This window comes from Bombina bombina, chromosome 5 (assembly GCF_027579735.1).
Source record: "Bombina bombina isolate aBomBom1 chromosome 5, aBomBom1.pri, whole genome shotgun sequence".
Classification (NCBI taxonomy): domain Eukaryota; kingdom Metazoa; phylum Chordata; class Amphibia; order Anura; family Bombinatoridae; genus Bombina; species Bombina bombina.
The window spans coordinates 294,214,149-294,238,239 of record NC_069503.1 but is presented as its reverse complement, the minus strand read 5'-3'; the positions used below and the strand labels follow the sequence as shown (position 1 = coordinate 294,238,239).

The 24,091-nt window shown below is 39.3% G+C and overlaps 1 protein-coding gene across 1 annotated transcript in view; it reads right to left on the bottom strand.

The window, feature by feature from the left end:
- Positions 1 to 24,091, bottom strand: part of VPS50 (VPS50 subunit of EARP/GARPII complex) — a 994,344-nt gene that overhangs the window by 232,054 nt on the left and 738,199 nt on the right. The window contains exons 20-22 of the mRNA XM_053714049.1: positions 5,415 to 5,521; positions 1,650 to 1,771; positions 467 to 547 (exon numbers count right to left, since the gene is read on the bottom strand). Of these exons, the coding sequence (XP_053570024.1) occupies positions 467 to 547; positions 1,650 to 1,771; positions 5,415 to 5,521 (310 nt within the window). The remainder of the gene's footprint in view (positions 1 to 466; positions 548 to 1,649; positions 1,772 to 5,414; positions 5,522 to 24,091) is intronic.

Here is a 24,091-nt window from a genome sequence, read left to right as displayed (position 1 = left end):
AGAAGAAGACACACACATCTAGAAAAATCAGAAAGGGAAAGTTAATAAATCTGATAAAAGGGACATAAAACTGATTTCCAATATACTTCTATTATAACATTGTCTTTGTTTTCTTGTTATCCTTTGTTGAAAAGCAGGACTGCAAGCTCAGAAACGTGCACGTTTCTGCTGCAGTTTTGCAACGATGTAATACATTAGCAAGAGCAATAGATGGCAGAACTATTTCCTGCCATGTAGTGCTTCGGGCATGTGCACGCTACCTACTTAAGCATCTTTTCAACAAAGAATAACATGAGAACAAAGCAAATTCGATAAAATAAGTAAATTGTAAAACATTTTAAAATTGTATTCTCTATCGGAAAAATTAGAAAAAAAAATGTTGGGTTTCATGTCCCTTTCATTTTTTAATCAAAATCCTGTTCATTCCTTAAATCGTGTTTCAGTTCCAAAAAGTGACATTTCTTACCAGGTCGATTAAACTCTCCTGGATTCTGTTCAGAGTCGTTCTTAGCCGACTGCTACTCAGACCTAGACCTGTGGTTTCATACTGAAAAATAATGAATGCAAATTAGATCTGTGAAAATAATTAGATAAAGCAAATACACGTCATGCATGGAAACAATCAAACAGTGCTGGAATGGAATTTCTCAATAAATAATTATTGAAATCAACTAACCAGAAAGAGAAACAAATTCAAAGCAAATTTATACAACTTAATTATTAAAAAAACAAAGCAAAATATGTATAATAAACAAATAAATGCGCCAACAAGAGTCAATATAACATTGTTACATATTCCTGAGTGCATTTTTCATTAATATTAAAGGGAACGGACAGACAAAACTAAACTTTCATGATTCAGACAGAGCATTATATTTTAAGACTTTTACATCCACTTTTATTATCAAATGTATTTTGTTCTCTTGGTATCCTTTGTTTAAAGCATATACTGCAAGTGCCATGAGCTTCTGGGAGCTAGCTGGTATTTGCCTCTTATCACTGGCTCACCAGTTCTGTTTGCTGCTCTGGAGCTGACGTTTACTTTATGTTTTAGCCCCTTTGCAGCGCAATAATAGAACTAACATGGCTGAGTCGTTTCTTTCTGCACTTCTATGTCCTGTTTCCAACTTTTAGTCAACATTTTCTTTATATATAAGTTAAAGGGACATGAATAGAATTCAGATAGAACATGCAATTTTAAACAACTTTTTAATGTACTTATATTATCAAATTTTCTTTGTTCTCTTGGTATCTCTTGTTGAAAAGCAGACGTAAGCTCAGGAGCGCCCACATGTCTGAAGCACTATATGTCAGCAGCAAGAATGTTTTCCATCAGCAAAAACACTAGATGGCAGCACTTTTTCCTGCTATGTAGGGCTCCAGACACCTACCTGGGTATCTCTTCAACAAAGAATACCATAGAAACAAAGCAAATTTGATAATAGAAGTAAATTGGAAACTTTCCTAAAATGGTATGTTCTGTCTGAATCACAGACAAAAAATGTTGGGTGTCATGTCCCTTTAATAAACTGTTATAATCTATAAATAATTTACAAACAAAAGTGTAGCTTGTACATTATATCAAATGCATGACAAATTAAGCACGCTGTGTCATTTGGAAAACTAAAACCAAGGCCATTCCTACTTACTGCATCGTTACGGCCAAAAAAGGTGTACACGGCATATAAGTAGTAATCAAACAGCTGGGACATGCAGTGAATGACATCAAAGGCAATTGGCTTCAAAATCGTCATCATCTGCATATATTTTCCTTAAAAAAATGAATAAAATGACATTATTATAAGTAAATATTAGAGATCATTTTTATTATTGTTATATATATATATATATATATATATATATATATATATATATACACACACACACACAGTATATATATATATATATATACATACACACACACACAGTATATATATATATATATATATATACACACACACACACACACAGTATATATATATATATATATATATACACACACACACAGTATATATATATATATATATATATATATATATATATACACACAGGGTTCACAGACTTATGTAATCACCAATGGGCGCAAGCAAATTAATTTGCTTGTGCCCATTGGTGATTACATAAGTCTTTGAACCCTGACTTGTTCCTAGTTTGTTTACTTGTGTGTGTGGCTGCGGTTGTGTGGCTGTATTAGGGACTCAGGTGCTAGGAAGAGACCTTGATGTGGTACCTGAGCTTGTCCCATTTGGCCAAATGTGGTAACTAACTCTTCCAGTTTTGCTTTTATTCTTAGCTGAGAGCTTGTGAGCGAGTGCTGGACTTTTTATGTGTGTGTAACAGTGTCTGTTTCTGTAATTCACCATTTGGACCTGCACCCAGGCAGGCCCGGGGTTAACTGCCTGTGACTCTGTAGGTAGTGCAGCTTTATGTGAGTGCAATAGCAACCAAAGCTGAGCCTGTTTATGGGTCATGGGATGTGTACCCGGTCCGGTCTGGATGTGCAGTCCTCTGTCCTTAATTTGCTTGTGCCCTTTGGTGATTACATAAGTCTGTGAACCCTGACTTGTTCCTAGTTTGTTTACTAGCTCACATTTGTGTGTGTGGCTGCAGTTGTGTGGCTGTATTAGGGACTCAAGTGCTACGAAGAGACCTTGACGTGGTACCTGAGCTTGTACCATTTGGCCAAATGCAGTAACTAACTCTTCCAGTTTTGCTTTTATTCTTAGCTGAACACACAGAGAAAACCCAGCACTCACTTACAAGCTCTCAGCTAAGATTTAAAAGCAAAAATGGAAAGGTTAGTTACTGCATCTGGCCAAATGGGACATGCACTCTCATACCGGACCGGGTACACATCCCATGACCATGCAACATGCTCAGCCCTGGGTGCCACTGGCACTCACAGGAAGCTGTGCTGTCCCCAGAGTCACAGGCAGTTAACCCCAGTCAGGTCTGGGTGCAAGAACCATAGGGAAAATTACAAAACAAATGAATACAACACACAGAGAAAACCCAGTACTCACTTACAAGCTCTCAGCTAAGATTTAAAAGCAAAAATGGAAAGGTTAGTTACCGCATCCGGCCAAATGGGACAAGCCCAGGTACCTCGTCAAGGTCCTTTCCAATACCTGGGACCCTAAAAGAGCCACACAATGCAAGCTTTCAAATCCAAACAAACTGGGAACAAGGGAAGGGTGCACAGGCATATGTAATCACCCTACACATATACAAAACACGGAAGGGAACTGCCCAGGTTATTCAAATGTGTTCACAAAAAAAAGAGAAAAAAAATCTGTAAAATTCCAGTTACAAAGCGTTATGTTTTATTATAACATGTACAAAACAAAATTTACATTTTTAGTTAATATGGATCACATGGCAAAAAATAAAGATGCTCTCTGTTTTAAAGCTAGGAATAAAGGACATTAAACACTAAACAAATGCTAGATAGAATGAAGCATTCAAAGAAAAGATTAGTCTGAGAATAACATGTAGATGTATATTTTAAAGTTGCATTAGTTGTTAAATATTGACAAAATAAATGTAACATTTTATTGTCTATAAAACAATGGGGGCTGCCATGTTGTAACTTAGGTTACCTTCTCTACTGTGGCCAATTAGAGACAGTTATAAATAGGTCACTAGAGTGTGCAGACAATGGCTGTGTGGAATATATCAGTGTTCTGCATTTCCATTTCTAACAGGAACTGAAAAGCTCACCATTTTAGAATTCAATTACAGGAAAAGGGGACAAAATAAATAATTATAACAATAATAGTATATTACAGAGGTTTATATATATGATTTATCATTTTATATTACCATCTCAAAGTGTTAATGTCCCTTTAAAGTTTTTTTTAAAAAGATAATCTAGGTTCCTGGATTACACCTGAACGCTGACAGTGTTAAGCCGCGGTGTTTGTGGTGCGACAGTACGCCGAAGCGGTAGTATTTTTTGCCTTCCTAGCAAGGATCAGTATGTGTGTACAAGCTTATGGGATGCACAGTGAATGGAGGTGCAGGAGTGGATCGAAGCAGTATATCTTTGGCTTTAACTCCTATGACTGAGTACACTGTCTAACTCGTCTCAGAATAGGCATTGATTTTAGTTTACCTCATATGGTGAACGTCACAGAAGTTGTATGTCTGAGAAGAACTTGTTCTTGTGTAAGACCAACAATTAAAAGGGACTTTTCTGTAACACCAGCTATTTGAATAGCATACTGGTATAACCTTTTCCAACTGGTGCCACTGCTTCATTGAATTTGATAACTATGAAATATTTGGGAATTGCTTTCCCAGTCCATCCAGTTTCATTTGAGCTCTTATTGCAATATTGCTAGGTTCCTGTTTTTTATGTGACGTTGCTATTATTTGTCTTCTGATAATTAGGAAATCATTAAATTAGCAGTTGTAGTCTGCACACCTATTTGTGCCAGTTTTTGTGGTATGGACATTATGAGCTAGTGCTGGATAGTAATATACTATTTTCCATCTTTTTAATTTTTTCATATATATATATTTTTTAATATTCAGATATATAGTAAATAAAATATATATTTGAAAAGACAAATAACAATTTCTTCTATGTGAAGAAAATAAGAATGTAAAATAACTACCTTTGGGTTTAGTACTGTAGGTCTAACCCAGTGTTGGGCTAAGTGTTAACATGGCCATGATATCCGAAGTCCAGAAGTTAGCATGCACGGATCAGGTTTCGTTTGCATGCAAAAAATTTACTTTCAACGTATAATATGCCCGCGCTAACCTGCCCATATTAAAAGTTGACGACTACTGGTGTTTGCTCTAAATAGCGCTCCTCTTGTAATCTAGTCCAAAATATTTAATACAACATTTACAGTGAAGTAAACATGCATTTCACTTTCATTATTTCTTATGTCTACTCTTCGTGCAATTTACTTCTGAAAATGGCAGTTTTTCATCTGGCCCAGAAGGGTTGGAGTGCATTCTGCAGCACTCAGAACTGTGACCCACTTAAATGCTGCATAGTCATTGGTTTATCACTGCAGGAGCTCACTTATCTCTGTCTTGTATTTGCCACAGCAAAGGAGATAAGATAAGCAACCTTCAAGAAGCTTTTTTAAAACGGATTCTCCCTAGATTACAAAACAATGCATAGGTGCTAAAAATAACATTTTTAAATACTTTGAAAACATTTATTTTTGAATAAATAATGCCCTCTTGCTTTAATTATAATGTTTTTTTCAGAGTAATATTGAAGATAAAGATACAATTAAGCTTTAATTTAAAAATTCTAATTCAATTATGAATGACACAGAAATAAATTTTACATCACTTGTTTGTAACCTTTACTGTGAGAACATTTCATAGCTGTCTGGCATAAATTAACATGAATCGCTTCAAGAGATAATTAATCAGGAAACCTTACTTACCAACAAGTCTTATTACATTCAGCGTAGTGTTTGTCAAGATGGGTGCATTCATCTTGTTCAGGCTATAATCTGATCTCTTTCGGATCCTCAGGGTTTCTCTTGAAACACTTCATTAAAATACACAGAATTGTAATTAGTGAAGGCTATTTAGAAGAGTTGGAGTGCAAGTGGAAAATGTCCACTTCATTTAAAAATGTCATAAAGAGCACAATTAAATACTGAGAAGACATCAATGTATGAGAAGCACATCTGGCAAATAAGTAAATCCCTGAATTTAACTTATCTACTACATAATTATCAAATAAAAGATTTCAAGTTGATGTAACAACTCTATGAAATGAATTTAAAGCACCTTGGAAAGATCAGAAGCTCCAGTCCTTGTGTTCCAAAGCTCATTATTTTATTAGTTGGTGCTAAAATTAAGTTCAGAATAATTGACAAAATATGAACTACTACAAAAGATTACACTTTAAGTAAATCAAGTAGAGAATAATAAACTGGCCTAACAAAATGTTCTATGGAACAGTAAAAAATAGATTCATTGTTACCTTCTTTTGTAAAATAACTACCCATTCTAAACAAATGCATTCAGAATAAAAGAGCAAAACAATGTATAAAATACTTAAAAATGAAATCTTCTAATAGAGTAACTATACTTGAAGATGTTTTTATGCTTTAAAAATATAGAAACAGAAAAAGCACTGCAAGTGAAATTAATGTTAAACTGCAAGGTGAGAAAAAAAAAGTTTCTTGAAAAAAATCAGGTATTTTAAACAGGTAAAATTATGAGATTAAATTAGGCTAAAACACAACTGATTTACCATGTAAGCCTTCCTTAAAGAGACAAAAACATAATTTATGCTTACCTGATCAATTCATGGTGGTGAGAGTTTACAAGCCATTATGTCTGGGATTCAACTCCTAACATCTAGCAGGAGGCAAAGATACCAAACATACCACAGTCTCCATGTACAAAGAAAAATCACCCAAACTTGTTCGCTTGGGGTGAATGACAGACCCTTCTCTCAAGTGATTGGTTGCACGAGAAAAAGGGACAGACATTACACATTCACTTGAGTGTGTAATGATACATATGGGCATAGTAAGGACAAGAACCGCTGTCTGTATGTCCGCTCGCCTTATAATACATGGAGCCCCAATAGCTTTTAATCCATCCCACCTCTGTGTACACTTCAGACTAACATATAGCCAAGAAAAGGATAAAAAACCCAGAAAGGCAGGAAAGCACAAACCTGGGTAAAGAGGTGCAAACTAGAAATGCTGCCAACTGAACCTGTAAAAACTGGGCAGGTCTCATAGACTCTCACCACCATGAAAGTAAGGAATTAATCAGATAAGCATAAATTATGTTTTCTTTCATAAGGTGGTTAGAGTCCATAAGGGTCTGATACCATCAATCTCACTACCTCCTTGCACTGAGCTACTGATGGACAAGATGTCAGTTGAAGTTTTGCACAAGCCTTTTGTAATTTGGATCTATGTTGGTCTGTGAGAGATAGGAAAAGGAGTAATTTATTACCCCCAGAAACGACACTCTGGTTTGTGGAACCAGAGAACTGTTGGGAACATTGATTTTCTAAACATGCCTGAGAAGAAACAACAGAAGTTTGTTGGTATGAGATATTGTCAAAGGTAAAGATGGGAGTCTAAATCAAAAATGTAATTCAGGTAAAAGGAGCTACTGAAATACCCTGAGCTCTTATCACCAACAGCAAAGCTCCAAAAACCTTTATAAAAATGCTGGGAGTTGTGGCCAGACCAAATGGCAGAGCAACAAAGTGATGCTGATCTTGAAATGGACATTTGAGGAACTAATGATGATCCTTGTGAATAGGGATATGAAGATATGCATCCTATTGTGGATAAACAATGGCCCTGTTGAATAAGACATAAAATGGTGTAAATGGTTTGCATTTTAAAAGTAGGGACTCCAAGTTTTAATTACAAGATGAGTCTGAAAGTTTCTTCCTTCTTTGGAACAATAAAAAGGTTTAAATAAAATGCCTTGACCCCATTCTGAATGCAACACTGTGACAATGGCACCTATAAGTTCCAAATTGTGAACACTTTGGGAGAAAGCAGTTGCATTTTCTGGGGTCTTCAGGACATAAGACTAAATACAACTTTCCTGAGGAGGCCTTGATCTGAAACCTATTCTATAAACCTGGGACATTATGTTTAAGACACAACTGAAATGAACTGTCTTAGACCAAACCTTCTGAAAATATTTTAAATCTGACCTCAGAAGCTGGGTCAGGGTCCGCACCTTCATACCGTTTTAGAAGCGGAAGAGGGCTTCTTGTTCTGCTTAGACTTGTTCCAGTTAGAACTCGTTTTCCACAAAGTTCTGGAAGACTCAGACTTTTAAGAGGAGGAAGATGATGATTTTTGGCCCCTTGATTAACGAATGGTAAGAAAATGTATGACAGGCCTGTTCTTTCCCTTTAGAATTTTCATCCTGGGACAGAAAGGTATAGCATCTAGCCCCAGAATAATTCAAATATTTTCCTGAAAATAAAACCTAAAAGACAACTCTTGAAGACCATGTCTGCAGTCCAAAACAAAGCCCTTCTGTTCAAAACAGCAAGGATCATATTTTTAAAGTTGATGTGGATGATGTCCTCCACCACATCACAAATAAAGGAACTGGCCTTTCTTAAAAACGTTTTTACAATCCTGAATATCTTCAACAGAAGATTCCTCAGAAATTCGGTCCAATAAGGAGTCACACCAGAGAGTAGCTGCTACAGCTAAACAAGCAATGCCCACTGCTAGTTGAAACATAAAACCTGCTTGTTGAAATCCCTTTCTGTGAAAAGATTCTAATTTTATGTCCATTGAGTCTCTGAAAGATGTGCTATCTTCTAAAGGAATTGCACATTTAGCATATATAGAAATTGCTGCATCTACTTTAGGAATTGATTTCCAAAGTTCTACAATGGCTGTGGGCAATGGAGATATCCGTTAGAAGGTGTAAAAACAGTTCAAGGCTTAGACCATTAGAAATTATCTCAAAAATAGCCTCTGGGACAGGAAAAAACCTCCAGAGACTTTGTAGAGGGTTTACAATTCAAATCAATTTGTTTAACATATTTATCTTTCACATGCTTAGCATCTTGAAGTCCTCACACAATAAAAAACATAAATGTTCACCTTAAACATAATGGACGAAGAGTCAGTGTCTTGATCAGTAAAAGTCCTAATTATCAGAAGTTAACTCACATTCAGAGGATAAATCAGAACTATTTGATTCTGAGTACTTAAATAAATCCTGAATTTTGCCTGAGGTAAACATTAAAAGCAGATGCCAAAACTTCAGTAATGGTAAAACTTACAAACTCTTTAAAACATGGAGCAAATTCAGATGGATTCCCAGTTTAACACATAAGTGTGTGTGTGTGTGTGTGTGTGTGGGGGGGGGGGGCATACACCTCTAGAATGTAGCATTAGGTTGATTATGCATGATGTGATCCATACAAGCATTACAAAGCTGAGCTAGAGTGCATACAGAAACAAGTTTGCAAAGCACACATATTTTTGAGCAAATAAGTGTAGGTCTGCATTCTAAAGAGTCTGATTGAACAGAAATGGGGACATTTCCAGTATGCTCCATACTAAACTTAAAATAACTACACAGACAAAAGATAACAATTCCTGCAAACATCTAGTAATACATAAAAGGATGGTGCAGAAAAGACAGTATGCTATAATAGGACAAGTCCACAAAATATTGCTGATGCAAAGTCCTGTAAATATCTATTATGGTATAAAGATAGCGCAGCAACACAGCATGCGGTTTAATAGTAAATATGGAATAATTAAAAAGTGTGAGAAAAAAGAAAATTTATGCTTACCTGATAAATTTATTTCTTTCCTGACACGGTGAGTCCACGGATCATCATTATTACTGTTGGGTAAGAGCACCACAGCAAAGCTGTTAAATATCACTCCCTTACCCACAACTCCCAGTCATTTGACAAAAAGGAAAGGAGAAAGGAAGTAACATAAGGTGCAGAGGTGCCTGGGGTTTATAGAAAAATAAACTTTCTGAAAAATACAGGGCGGACCGTGGACTCAATAAATAAATAAATTTATCAGGTAAGCATACATTTTCTTTTCTTTCTAATGACATGGTAAGTCCACAGATCATCATAATTACTGTTGGGAACCAATACCCAAGCCAGAGGACACGGATGATAAGGGAGAAACAAGACAGTCTAAATGGAAGGCACCACTGCTTGAAGAATCTTTCTCCCAAAAGAAGCCCCAGCCGAAGCAAAAGTATCAAACTTATAAAATTTAGAAAAAGTGTGTAAAGATGACCAAGTGGCAGCTTTGCAAATCTGTTCCACAGAAGCTCCATTTTTAAAGGCACAAGATGAAGAAACAGCCCTTGTAGAATGAGCCGTGATTTTCACAGGAGGCTGCTGTCCAGCAGTCTCATATGCCAAGCGAATAACGCTCCTCAGTCAAAAAGAAAGAGAAGTAGCCGTAGCTTTCTGACCCTTGTGCTTCCTGAAAAAAACAACAAACAAAGAAGAAGACTGGCGAAAATCCTTAGTCGCCTGTAAATAATATTTCAACGCACAAACCACATTCAGGTTTTGCAACAAACGTTCCTTATGGGATGAAGGATTAGGACACAAAGAAGGAAAAACGATTTCTTGATTAATATTCCTATCCAAAACCACTTTGGGAAGGAAACCTAGGGCAGTACGCAGGACCACCTTATAGGAACGAAAAATAAAGTAAGGAGATTCACACTGCAATGCTGAAAGCTCCGAAACTCTTTGAGCCGAAGAGATAGCAACCAAAAACAAAACCTTCCAGGATAACATTTTAATATCCAAAGAATGCATAGGCTCAAACTGAGCCTGTTGAAAAAATTTTAAGAACCAAATTAAGACTACAAGGAGGAGTAGCACACTTAAACATAGGCCGGATTCTAACCAGGGCCTGGCAAAAAGACTGAACATCTGGCACCTCTGCCAGACGCTTGTGAAACAAAATAGATAGAGCAGAAATTTGACCCTTCAAAGTACTTGCAGATAAACCCTTCCCCAGACCCTCCTGGAGAAAAGACAAAATCCTGGGAATCCTAACTCTACTCCAAGAGTAGCCTCTGGATTCACACAAATACAGATATTTACGCCATATCTTGTAGTAAATCTTTCTTGTCACAGGCTTACGAGCCTGAATCATGGTCTCAATGACCGACTCTGAAAACCCACGCTTAGACAAAATCAAGCGTTCAATCTCCAAGCAGTCAGCTTCAGAGAAACAATATTTGGATGAAGGAAGGGCCTCTGAAGAAGGTCCTTCCATAACGGAAGTCTCCAAGGTGGAAGAGATGACATCTCCACCAGATCTGCATACCAGATTCTGTGAGGCCATGCCGGTGCGATAAGAATCACTGACGCCCTCTCCTGTCTGATCTGAGCAATGACCCGAGGAAGGAGAGCAAACGTAAGAAAAACATAAGCCAGACTGAAATTTCAAGGAACCGCCAGAGCAGTACAGGCTGAGGATCCCTTGATCGTGACCTGTACCTCGGGAGCTTGGCATTCTGACGAGAAGCCATGAGATCCAGCTACGGCTGCCCCCACCTGAGAATCAAACTGGAAAACACCTCCGAGTGAAGCTCCCACTCCCCCGGATAAAGAGTCTGCTTAGAAAATCCGCTTCCCAATTCTCCACCTCTGGAATGTGGATCACAGACAGACAGCAATTGTGGATCTCCGCCCACTGAATAATCTTGGCTACCTCTGTCATGGCCAAGGAACTCCGAGTTCCTCCCTGATGATTGATGTAAGCCACTGACGTTATGTTGTCTGACTGAAACCTGATAAACTGGGCTGAAGCTAACTGAGGCCAGGCCAGATGAGCATTAAAGATTGCCCTCAGCTCTAGGATGTTTATGGGAAGAACCGATTCCTCCCAAGTCCATAGACTCTGAGCCTTTAATGAGCCCCAGACAGCTCCCCATCGCAGCAGACTGGCATCCATAGTCAGACTACAGCAGACTGGCATCCATAGTCACAATCATCCAGGAAGGTCTGCGAAAGCAGGTTCCCTGGGAGAGAAGATCCTGAGATAACCACCACAGAACAGAATCTCTTGTCACCTGATCCAGAAAAATTTGCAGAGACAGATCCGCATAATCCCCGTTCCATTATCTGAGCATGCATAACTGCAGAGGTCTGAGATGGAACCAAGCAAACGGAATGATGACCATAGCTAACACCATCAGACCAATTATCTCCATACACTGAGCCACTGACGGCCGAGGAGAGGACTGAAGGAGAAGACAAGAGTCGAATATCTTTCTTCTTCTGGCTTCTGTCAGAAAGATCTTCATCTCTAGAGAATCTATAATGGTTCCCAAGAATTCACCTTCTATCCGTGGGAGCGCAGAAAAGACAACAACTACGTGTGGGAGTTTGCTTGTTGAAAAGATGATGCCTGAACCAGAAAATCATCCAGATAAGGTGCCACTGCAACACCCCGCAACCAGAGAACCGCCAAGAACGCTCCCAGGACCTTTGAGAAAATTCTGGGAGCCGTTGCAAGACCAAAAGGAAGGCCCACGAACTGAAAATGTCTGTCTAGGAACGTGAACCTCAGAAACTAATGATATTTGTGGATGGGAATATGCAGATATGCATCCTTTAAATCCACAGTAGTCATGAACGAACCCTCCAGAACCAAAGGAAGAATGGAACGAATAGTGTCCATCTTGAAAGACGGAACTCTGAGAAACTTGTTTACACTTTTGAGATCTAGAATTGGTCTGAAAGTTCCCTCCTTTTTGGGAACCACGAACGGATTGGAATAATAACCCAGACTCTGCTCCTGAATTGGAACAGGAACTATCACTCCCAGGTCGGAAAGATCCTGAACACAACGTAAGAATGCCTCTCTCTTTATCTGGTCTACAGATAACCTTGAAAGATGGAACCTGCCCCTGGGAGAAAAAAAACTCTTGAACTCCAATTTGTATCTGTGGGACACTACGTCCACCGCCCAGGGATCCGGAACATCCCAAACCCAAGTCTGAGCGAAAAAAGAAAGTCTGCCCCCCACAAGATCCGCTACTGGACTGAGGGCAGACTCTTCATGCTAACTGAGTCAGAGACAGGCTTCTTAGATTGCTTCCCCTTGCTCCAAGACTGATTGGACTTCCAGGAGGACTTGGACTGTTCCTGCTTGGAAGAGGAATTCTTGCCTGAAAAGTTACGAAAGGAACGAAAATTACTCTGGTGACCCTTCGTCTTATTTCTCTTATCCTGGGGGAGAGAATGACCCTTACCTCCCATAATATCTGAAATAATCTCAGCTATGCCGGCCCAAACAAAGTCTTACCCTTGTAAGGAATAAACAAAAGCTTAGACTTTGACGACACATCCGCAGACCAGGACTTCAACCATAAGGCCCTGTGAGCCACAACAGCAAAACCTGAAATCTTTGCTCCCAACTTGATGACCTGCAAAGAGGCATCCTTGATAAAAGATATGGCCAACTTAAGAGTCCTGATCCTATCCTGGATCTCTTCAAGAGGCGTATCAGTCTGAATAGAGTCAGACAACGCATCAAACCAATATGCTGCCGCACTAGTGACAGTAGCAATACACACCGCAGGCTGTCATTGCAACCCCTGGTGAACATACATCCTTTTAAACAACGCCTCCAACTTCTTATGCATACGATCTTTAAACGAACAGCCTCATTGGGAATAGTGGTCCTCTTAGCCAAAGTGGAAATCGCTCCCTCCACCTTGGGAACCGTCTGCCAAGACTCCTTAACAGAATTAGCAATTGGAAACATTTTCTTAAAAATCGGAGAGGGGGAAAAAGGAATCCCATGCTTCTCCCACTCCCATGCAATAATCTCAGAAGCACAGTCTGAAACAGGAAAAACCTCCACGACTAAAGAAACATCAAAATACTTGTTCAGCTTACTAGATTTCTTTGGCGTGACTACAACCGTAGCATTAGAGTCATCCAGGGTAGCCAAAACCTCCTTGAGTAGCACCTGGGGGTGCTCAAGCTTAAACCTGAAAGTTACCACTTCAGCATCAGAAGAAGGAACTATACTATCTAAGTCTGAAATTTCCCCCTCAGACGCTATAGAAGAATCCTCCCCCTCAGACCTATGAGAAGAAACATTCAACATAGCCACACCTGATTCAGATACCTTACTCACTAAATCCTTATATCTCCTTTTACAATTCCCTTGTAAAATAGGAAAAGCCGCCAGGGCATCAGTTACCGCAGAGGATATCTGGGTAGCAATGTCCTGCAAGGAAACCCCAACTGGAGTAACTGAAGAAACACTTGGCACTGCATGAGAAGACACTAAAGTATGGTACGTTTGAGGAGAAAGCTGCGGCATATTCTGCGGAGACCCCTGAACAGCATTCACTTAGCTAATGATGGCTCAGATTCAAAAAGCCTATTATAATGTAATGTCCTATCAATACATGATGAACAAAAAGGGATTGGAGGTTCCACATTAGAGTCAAAGACAAAGCTACATGTAACATCTTGCAAAGCCCCTTGATCCATCTTTAGAAAAATAAATCAAACTGGCTTCCCAAAATTTAAAAATAAAAAATGTTACTGTCCCTTAAAATTTTAAAAGAACAACTTTTTTCCTGCAAGAATTCTGTTTCCTTTCCAAAATGAAAAATACCTAACAAAAAACTTCTGAAACCTACAGGCAGCATCCTTACCTTAACACAACCTGCTGAGGAGCCTTACCTAACCACCTAAAGCCGTATAATACACAACAATCCGGAACCAAACAGTAGCAGAAGCGCAATGAAGCCCCAAGGCTTTTTAGCTGACAACGCCACCAGCAACCTCCAAACAGACCAGAACACCAACAGAGCTCCGGAAAGGCGCGCAACTTAATTGCCGCCTCAGAAAACCGCCCCTTCTAATCGTGGGCGTGACCAAAAGACCGGCCACCATAACACTTATCACAAAAAAGCCGGTATGAAAACCAAACATGCAGCAAACACCGCTGCACAAACACAGAGCCTCTCCTCCAAAGTGTCTCACAGTGCCCACATACTGCCAATAAAATCCCCACATAGATTTTACAGTCCCCATACCCAGAAAAGTGCCAAATTTCTTTTTGCAGCAAAGAAAAATAAAAAACAGGCACTTACCTGAGTCCAATCTGCCCGGCAGCAGGGCAGCACACAGATATGAAAAGGCTTCCTCCCCCTATAGACCCGTGGAAAAACGAAAGACTGACTAAACCTAGTCAGGCATTCAGGGTTGGGCAGCACCAGACATGGAAGGCAAAGTGAGAGATAAAAACCCCACCAGTTTCCAAATGCTCAAAAGCCACTACAGCTCTACTGAACAGACTGACGTGGAACACAGCTAGACCCCAGTAAAAAACAGAACAGCCAGCTCTGCTTTAAAAATAACAAACTCTTGATTGAAGAATCTTCAGACACCTAAAACCTTACTACCTCCTTGCACAGGCAAAGAGAATGACTGGGGGTTGTGGGTAAAGGAGTGATATTTAACAGCTTTGCTGTGATGCTCTTTGCCGCCTCCTGCTGGCTAGGAGTGATATTCCCAACAGTAATTATGATAATCTGTGGACTCACGGATCATTAGAAAGAAATAGGTATGAGCTATGCTGTAAGAACTGCTACCGAAACCCATTCTGTATATGAGAAAATTGTTAAGAATAAGACAAAAATGCAGTGAAAAAATATTAAATAAATCTTTTACTGCTCTTGGTACATGGAGAGTCTTACCCACTACTGACCAGTAGCTGTAGAGACAAAGTGACAATGCTTAAAATGGCCACAGTAATAAATACAGTACAAAATGGGAGGGCGGGAGAGTGCGGTAGGAAAATGATTAACCATAGTCTATAGCGCAGCTCCAATATGCACTAAATACAATTTGAGACTACTACAAAAATGAAACATTCACAAAATAGTTTTCCATAATTATCTAACCACACATTGTCCCCAGTGCATATTCAATACTAAATGTGTAATTTGTATATAACTGTCATGAGGTGGTAAAGTCTGTGACAATTAAAGTGTCCACAGGCTATGATGTATAGTAAGGTGCACCTGCTAATAACCTGTGGGCTATGTTAGTGCCTGTGGTACTTACCTGATGCACACCCACTCTATTGTGCTTACCTACTAGCAACTAAGAATCTGCTTCCAGTAGAGAGCACTTCCAGTGCTGTGCAAGCAACAGTAGAGGGCCTCTAATAATATGGCGACGACCCAGCAGGAAGAGGCTAAGTGAATAGTCCCCGTAAGACTAACTGCCAGAGGGAGTTTTTCTGTCACTACCCAATACTTCATACTCCCCTCCATCCTTTTCCCATTTTCTCTGAGTGGGGAAATGGCTCTCAAATAGGTCTGAGAACACCTGTCAATGAAGAATCTGGAGCATCTCAATTCTTTCCCCTCTTTATTGAAGGCAGAAATAAGTTTGAGGTGTACAGAAAGGTGGGAGGGATTAAAAGTTCTTGGTATGTTGAGTATCTTTGCTTTCTCCTAGTGGTCAGGAGTTGAATCCCAGATGTAATGGCTTGGGAACCTTCACTACCATATGGAAAAAAAAATGCTCTGTGTTAGAGTATTTTATTATGGCACAATTGATTGCATATAAATATTAAACAGTCTCTCCAATTAAGTAAGCGCTGGAAGCATAGTGAAATAATGGGACCCTGCTGAACACACCTTGAGAGCCAATGATGAGTGGAACCTTGGTTAGATGACTGTGGAATAGTTTTAAAAATAGTATGCTCTATCTGAATCACAAAAGAAAATGTTTGGGTTTTGTATCCCTTTAAACTAACCTTTAAATTAAGGGCAAAAATCAGTTCTCTAATGGGGGAATTAATTTTACACAAAATGTCCTATTTTCTCCAAATACTAAATTTTTGGATTATTAATGATAGGTATAGACTATCTTCATAGCTGATAAAACTTAAAACTACATTATCCTGGTTAAAAACAAGATAAGAAGACTTGTAAGAAAGAGCAGAAATTGAGAAACGTTTCTGTCAGAAGATATTGCTAAAAGAAACAATACCTTTCAAAACAGAAACTGAATGTCTAAACTATGCATAGGCTCAAAAGGAGAGAGAAGCAAAACTATTAGAAACAAATCAAGGTTTCAAGTAGGAGGAATTGGTTTAATCACTGGACTTATCTTAAATATAGCTTGAACAAGGTTCTGAATGTCAGGAAGTTTAACAATTTTCTTGTGGAATAAAACGGAAAGCTCTGAAATATGACCTTTTAAAGAGCAAGCAGATAAACCCTTATCTAAATTTGGAGAATTCTTGGAATGCCAGCTGATTTTTCTTGTTAACAGGTTATCGGGCCTGAATTAATGTGTCAACTACAGCATTAGAAATGCCTGTTTTAAAATTAAAAATTCAATCTCCAAGCCTTCACTACAAAAGATGTGAGATCTTAATAAAAGGGGCCTTAAGACAGTAGGTCGTGTCTTAGTCGATGAGACCATGGAGGACAATTGGACATCTGTACCTAATCCATACACCAAGTTCTGCTTGGCAAAGCTGGAGCAATCAGAATTACTGATAAGAGCTCTTGATATGAGCTATTACTCCTGACAACAGAACAGTTGGAGGAAATATGTTAGCAATAAAAAAACACCAAGGAGCTGCTGGAGTATCTACAAACTTCGCCCTTGGATCCCTGGATCTAGCAAAATATCTGGGAAATTTGTTGTTCAAACAGGAAGCCATCAGGTCTACCTATGGAAGACCCCACTGATCTAAAATCTGATTGAAAACTTCCAGGAGTAGAGACCACTCCCCAGAATACAAGTATTAGCGACTGAGATAATCTGTTTAACAGTTGTTCACAACTGGAATATGAAGTGTAGAAATTGTACAGAGATTGTGCTCTGTCTAAATTAAAATTGAGAAATCTACTTCATCACTAGGAAACTTTGAGTTCCCTCTTGATGATTGCTAAAGGCCCCTGCTGTGACATTGTCTGACTGAAAACACAGATAAATCTCTTCTTTCAGAAGAGGCCAGCTCTGAAGGGCCTTAAAGATAGCACAGAGTTCTAAGGTATTTGGTAATCATGTCTCCTAAATAGAACAAACTCCTTGTGCTCTCCTGGACCCCCATACTGCACCCCAACCTGAGAGACTTGCGTGTGTCAAATTATTGTCCAAGTTGGATGGAAAAAGGATGCGATATTGGCTGGTGATCTATCCACCAGGAAAAACATTGCTTTGTTGTAGAATTGTAGGGGATCCTTTGAGAATGCTGAGTGTAGTCCTTGCACCATTGACTTAGCATGCAAAGTTGTAGAGGAGTCATGTGAAAACAAGCAAATGGAATGGCACCTGATGCTGCAATCATCAGACCTAAAATTTCCATACATAAGGCTACTGTAGGGTTTGAAATTGACTGAAGTCTTGCAAATGTCTGTAATTTTGACAGATAATGAGTCTATAACGACTTCTACAAAAGAGACTCTGGTCTAAAGAGAAAGAGAACTCTTTGGAACATTGCTTCTTAAACAATATTTGTGAAGAAACAACAAAAGACTTGGTACTAGATTTCACTAACGGAAAATATGGAGCCTGTACCAAGATATATTCTGGATATGGAGCCACCAAAATACCTTGAGCTCTAATTGCAGACAAGAGTTCGCAGAACCTTTGTAAAAAGTTTGTGACAGTAGCCAGACCAAATAGTAGAGCAAACTGAAAATGTTTGTCCTGGTATGCAAGTCTTATGAACTGGGTATGGTGTTTGTGGATAGGAAAATGAAGGTAAGCATTCTTAAAGTTTATTGTGGATATATAGTGTTCCAGGTGAAGAAGGGGTAGAATAGTCGGAATTGTTTCTATTTTGAAGCTAGGAACCCTAAGAAAACTTGATTAAACTTTTCAAATCCAGAACAGGTTGGAATAAAAACGCTGGCCTTCTTCTGATATAGGAACTGGAACTATCACTCCCATAAGTTCTAGATCCTGAAGACATTGGAAAAAGGCTTGAGCCTTTACATGGTTATTTGGAACATGGGACAGAAGAAACCTTCAACTGGGAGACCAGACCTTCCAAAAAATGCGTACTACTAGAAAGGAACCTATATTGGAGACCGCTCCTTCATGATGACTTTGTAGAGAAAAAGCTTTTTTGATTGTTTGGCCGTGCTCCAATTAGTGTTGTACTTCCAGGCAGATCTAAAAAAAATCCTGTTTTTGTGAAGAGCAAGACCTTTGGTTCCTAGATTGACGAAAGGAACGAAAGCGACTAGTAGTTCTGTTCTTTCCCTTAGACTCCTTCTCCTGAGGGAGAAAAGCTCCTTTACCTCCAGTCACAGTAGATATCATGGCATCTAGACCAGGCCCAAACATTGTTTTTTTTCCCTTGAAAAGGAAGATGTAATACCCTAGACTTTTAAACCATTTCAGCTAACCAAGACTTGAGCTGACTTGGTCAAAACTGATAAGACCATATTTTTCGCATTAATTCTAATTAGGTCAACAATAGCATCACAGATAGAAGTATTAACTTTTTTTTTTTTTGTTTAAATGATTTTTATTGAAAATTGGTACAATGAAAAAAAAAAGAACAATTGTTATAGTTGCAGTTGTCTAGCAAAGGCATAACAGCAATACACTATAAGAGCAGACATCTGTAATTAGTTACCAAATTTTCACAATTATTTTTTGAGATTAGTTAAAGTTGGAAAATTAAGAATTGAAAATGAGTCATAACATATCAATGGGAGATACAGAGGGGTTCAGTTTGGTGACGGGGGAAAGGATTCAGGATTGGGGTGGGAAGGTTTAGGTGATGAGGTGTGAAATGTAAAATGTGAAATGTAAAATATGGAATATGAAATATGAAATAGCATCCCATCTGGTCCAGCACGACAAAAAGTGCAATGGGGCGCACCTAAGTCTCTGCAGCTTCTTAAAGGAGGAGGAATATGGAGATTATAGCATCATGTAGATGATGTCGAGTTAGCAATTTCAGTGTGGTCAAGGGATCCCTGCTCCCAAAGGAATTGAATATTAGATATCATGTCAAGTTTACCTATAAAACAGTAATGCATCTTTTCTAACGTGAGAATGTGGTTTACTTCAAGTTTCCATTGGGCAACAGTGGGTATCTCACATGTCTTCCATTTTCGGGGAATTAATCGTTTAGCACAGGAGAGCATTAGAAGGAGTAATGTTTTGCGATAGGCACATGCCAGGTTAGGGGTGAGGTTGAGAAGTATAATTGATGGGGTTAGTGTGATGTTAATGCCCAGGATTCTGGTAATGTGTCTTTCTATTTGGTTCCAGAAGGTGTTTAAGTGGGGGCACGACCACCATATATGGGTGAGGGTACCCTCTTCTCCGCATCTCCTCCAGCAAGTGGAAGAGGCGGCAGGATATATGATCCTTAGGCGCTGAGGGGTTAGATACCACCGGGCTAGTATTTTGTAGTTTAATTCTGCTATAATCATGGATAGAGAGGCAGAGTGTGTGTGTCGGAAACATCTCCTCCAAGCCTCCGTGTCTATTTCAATTGTGAACTCGTCTGACCATTTTGATAGATATGTAGGCTTTTTTTCAAGGAAGGAACCCCTGAGGATTTTGTAAGTCGTGGAAAGATGTGCTCTATGTATATTAGGATTGATGCAAAGCTGTTCGAATGTGGTTAAGGGCCGTAGTATCTGCTCTTTGTATGGGCTATGATTGATTGCATGTCTTTTTTTTTTTTTTTAAATATTTTTATTGAGGTGTATTTAAAGGCATACATCAAACGTAAAAATAAGTTTGTGCATCACATGTCACATACAGTAGGGCTTCAATGTTACAGGAATGGTGAATAAACATAAAAGAAACGTAAGAACAATAATTTACATACCATGTGACCATTATATATATGGGATGCCAATCAGTTAGAAACCTTCTACATAACACCCTAGGCCACTCTCGGACCATCATAACTAATAGAAAACACTAAGGTGGAAGAAGGCAATTATGAACAAAGGAGACCACTTTCGGGTCTCATTAGTAAACCTCGATTTTATAGGATTTTATAACGTGCTTATATAGGTTGAGTGTATATTAAAAGAGAACAGTAGAGGTGCGGCATAGACAAGAGAAGTCGCATAGCTAGCCCTCCTAGACTAGGAGGTTTATTATGGAGGGGGGGGAGGTGGTTATATAGATGCGATAGGTAGAATGCGTGCTTGGCCGGTGCTATGTTTAGCCTCAATAACCAAGTGGCATTAGCGTGAGACCAGCCTGCACTAAAAGCATATTGTAAAGTAAAGCAAGGCCTAACGATATTAGGAATAATGTAGAAGGTAGGAAAACCAGGAATGTGGATATCAGCGGGGGTCCAGCCCACCGTGATGTCATAGCTAATGTTGCAATGCTGTGTCGCGCTGCACCCTAATAGAGGTCGCATCGACAGGTTAATAGGTTTGCAGATCATAACTGGCAAGTAATAAAGAAAAGTATACAAACTGGCTTTTTAGGCAAACAAAAAACGTATGCATGGTAGTTATAGATGACATTGTCGCAAACATAACAGATATAAGGACTGGGATTACTATATCTGAAAGTACAATGTAATAGCAACATGGGAACAGAGGGGAGCTCAAGAGCAAAACTGTAGTGCACTCCAAAAGAGTCAGGCTTAGCATTATACACCCGAGGATTATGTGTAGGTAATGTATAGTAGTAATAAACCAGAACATGCTAAACTAAATATACCCAAGACTCTCTGAATTATAAGGATATATGGCTTGTGTGGGGTACTGTAGCGAGTATAGGCGTGAATGGAAATTGAAGATAGTTTACATGAGAGGAGCAATATTTTATGTTAGATATGCTAGCAGATAAAATGGAATACAGAGCGCCGCCTCGGCCGCTGGCAGCCGCCCCGCAGTCCACAAAGCCGCAGAGTTGCAAAGAATGGAGTGCGTGAGGTCTTCAATCCATACATAAATATACTAAGAATATAAATTCTCAATCAGTTTTCTCTGAAATGTAGTTATCTTAACAACTAAGGTAAATGAAATTTGCTCTCTAAAACATCTATATTGACCAATAAAAATAATAAGTAGAGACCTACATGAGTGCTCTGTATCTGCGTTCTTGGATCCTAATAAAGAGAGCAGTATAGTAGTCATATGAGCGGGTCCTATAAAAGAAATATATACCAGTGTGTGGCCAGTATGTATGATTAATCATATGAGCAGGAGAGAATTAAACATAAAGCTCAACAAACCTTGAAACAGGACAAAACACATAATTAACTTAGCAACATTTGCGGAGTAGATTATAATACAAGCATAACAGATGGGAAGTATTATAGTGTAAGTCTGCAACCCAAGGCGCAGACCAAATGCATTGTCAGCTCAGGCCAGTGACCGCCATTAATGCCCAGAACAGTAATAGTTTATGTCAAAATCGCTCACTTTTAACTATAGCTGCAGAATGTAATAACCAGTATCTAACATGAGCTAGCTGCAGAGACCCGTGGAATATACCTATAAAGTTCACTGGGAAGAAATGCAGTAAGAGAGTTCAATAGTATAACAGCATAAGATGTCACCGCTGTACAGTCTCATCCTACATCTGCTCGCCAAATGTAAAAGTGTTCCAAATCTTGTGTAGGATTAAAAAGAAATGTGCCAGTCTGTCAATGTTTCTTGTAGGGCTATCAACTCCTCAGGTTAACCCCAAAAAAGTGCCTCCAGGGTCCCACTTCCGATCTGAGAAATGGACATAGCGGGAGTGGCAGTAAGGTTGCTGGGCGGGCGACTGTGACAATTGTGCTTCATCACCCACGCGGGCAAGGCCTCCAAGTATAATGGTGGGTAGATTGAGGGTCAATTTCAGGTGCGTGGCTAGCAAGGAGTATTGTGTCGGCTCGCGTGCATCAGCTGAGCGCGTGCATCTAATATGTCCCTTAAAAGGAGTGCGCAGTGGAGCCGTACTGTTTACCTGAGAGTCTACTGTTGTGATGTCTTGGGTGGCCTCGGGTGGCACACAGTCGCTAGGATATTTGAGACCGTCAGGTGGGTCTCCGTTGTCAGCACTCGGCTTCAAGAGGGTCACTGTTAAGGGATCTGGGCTTAAGCTGAAAGCCGCTGCCATGTGTCTTTCCATCTTGTGAAAATGTTCGCATAGGAGGCCCTCCAGAGCTCTGAGGAAAGTAGTTGGTTCCATGAGTGGATAGCCTGCATCCAATTCCCACCGTTGTAGGGGATCGCTATATAGTAGGTGCTGCTTAGAAATTAAGATGGCCGCTCTCCAGTACTCTAAATGGCTGGCTGTGATGTGGAAGTAAACGGCATTTAGCGCACTTTGGGTTATTTCTTTAAGATTAGGGTTATCCTTTTGTCAGGGTGCAGTTATAGCTAGGGCCATATCGCAATTTAGATGATCTTGAGCAGTTAGAATCATAAAATTTGTCGGCTTAAAGCCGGAGCTGTGAAAAAACACGTCTTCTCCGTTGTTCAGCTGGCTCCGCCCCTCGATTGATTGCATGTCTAATCTGCAAGTAGGAGTGCCAACAATGAAAAGGGGGACCTAGTTCTTCATTAAGCGTTATTCTGTCTTTAACACCTGAGGCGTTGGTTGTTAAGTAGACTGGTAGGTACTTATGTATCTCATTGGTTGGGGAATGAGTGAAAAGATTATGTTTGAGAAAAAGTTGATAGTGAAGGAGGGGCGTTAAAGGAGATATCTTGGTGGAAACTCCCTTTGCATGTGCGAGTATGTCATCCCACATCTCCAGTGTGGTTTTAATATAATCGTTTTTTTGTATGGTGCGTGGTCTAGATTCTTTGGGGACCCAAGGTAAATCTCTCATGTGGTCAACTTGTGCCAAATAACTTTCCATTTGTATCCACAGTTTCGAAGGATTGGCATGGTTCCATGCTACTATTCTAGTTAGGTGTGCGGCTTTGTAATAATTAGTAAGGTTGGGGACACCAAGGCCTCCATCTTCTTTACTCAGGTACATAGTATATTGTGCTATTCTCGGGCGTTTATATGACCAAATGAAAGAATTAATCATTTTTTGTTGTGTTAGGAGGAAGGATCTTGGTATAGGCATAGGTAGGGTTTGAAATAGATATAAATACCTGGGGACTATCATCATCTTTACCGTGTTGATTCGTCCTATCCAGGACAAGTGTCCCTGTCTGTGCCAGCTCTCTAGTGAGGTTTTAATGTTTTCTTGGAGATTGATATAGTTATCTGGAAAGAGTGTGTGTATGTCTTTGGAGATTGTCAAGCCTAAATATTTAAGTTTATCCGATAGTACGAATTTTGTGTGTCGTGATATAGTTTGTATTTCTTGGGGAGTTAGGTTTATCCCGATTTCTCCATATTAATGGAGAAGTTAGAGACTATTTTATACTCTTCTAAGATTTGTATAAGGGCAGGCACAAAAGTGTTTGGGGATCGTAGAGTAAAGATCACGTCGTCTGCAAACAAGAGGCATTTTTGGGTGATATCTCCAAAATTTAAGCCATGAATATGCTGGCAATGTCTAATTTGTATCGCCAATATTTCGACTGTGATAGCAAATAGTAGAGGTGAGAGTGGGCACCCTTGACGTGTTCCGTTTGATATGGAGAAAGGTTGGGATAG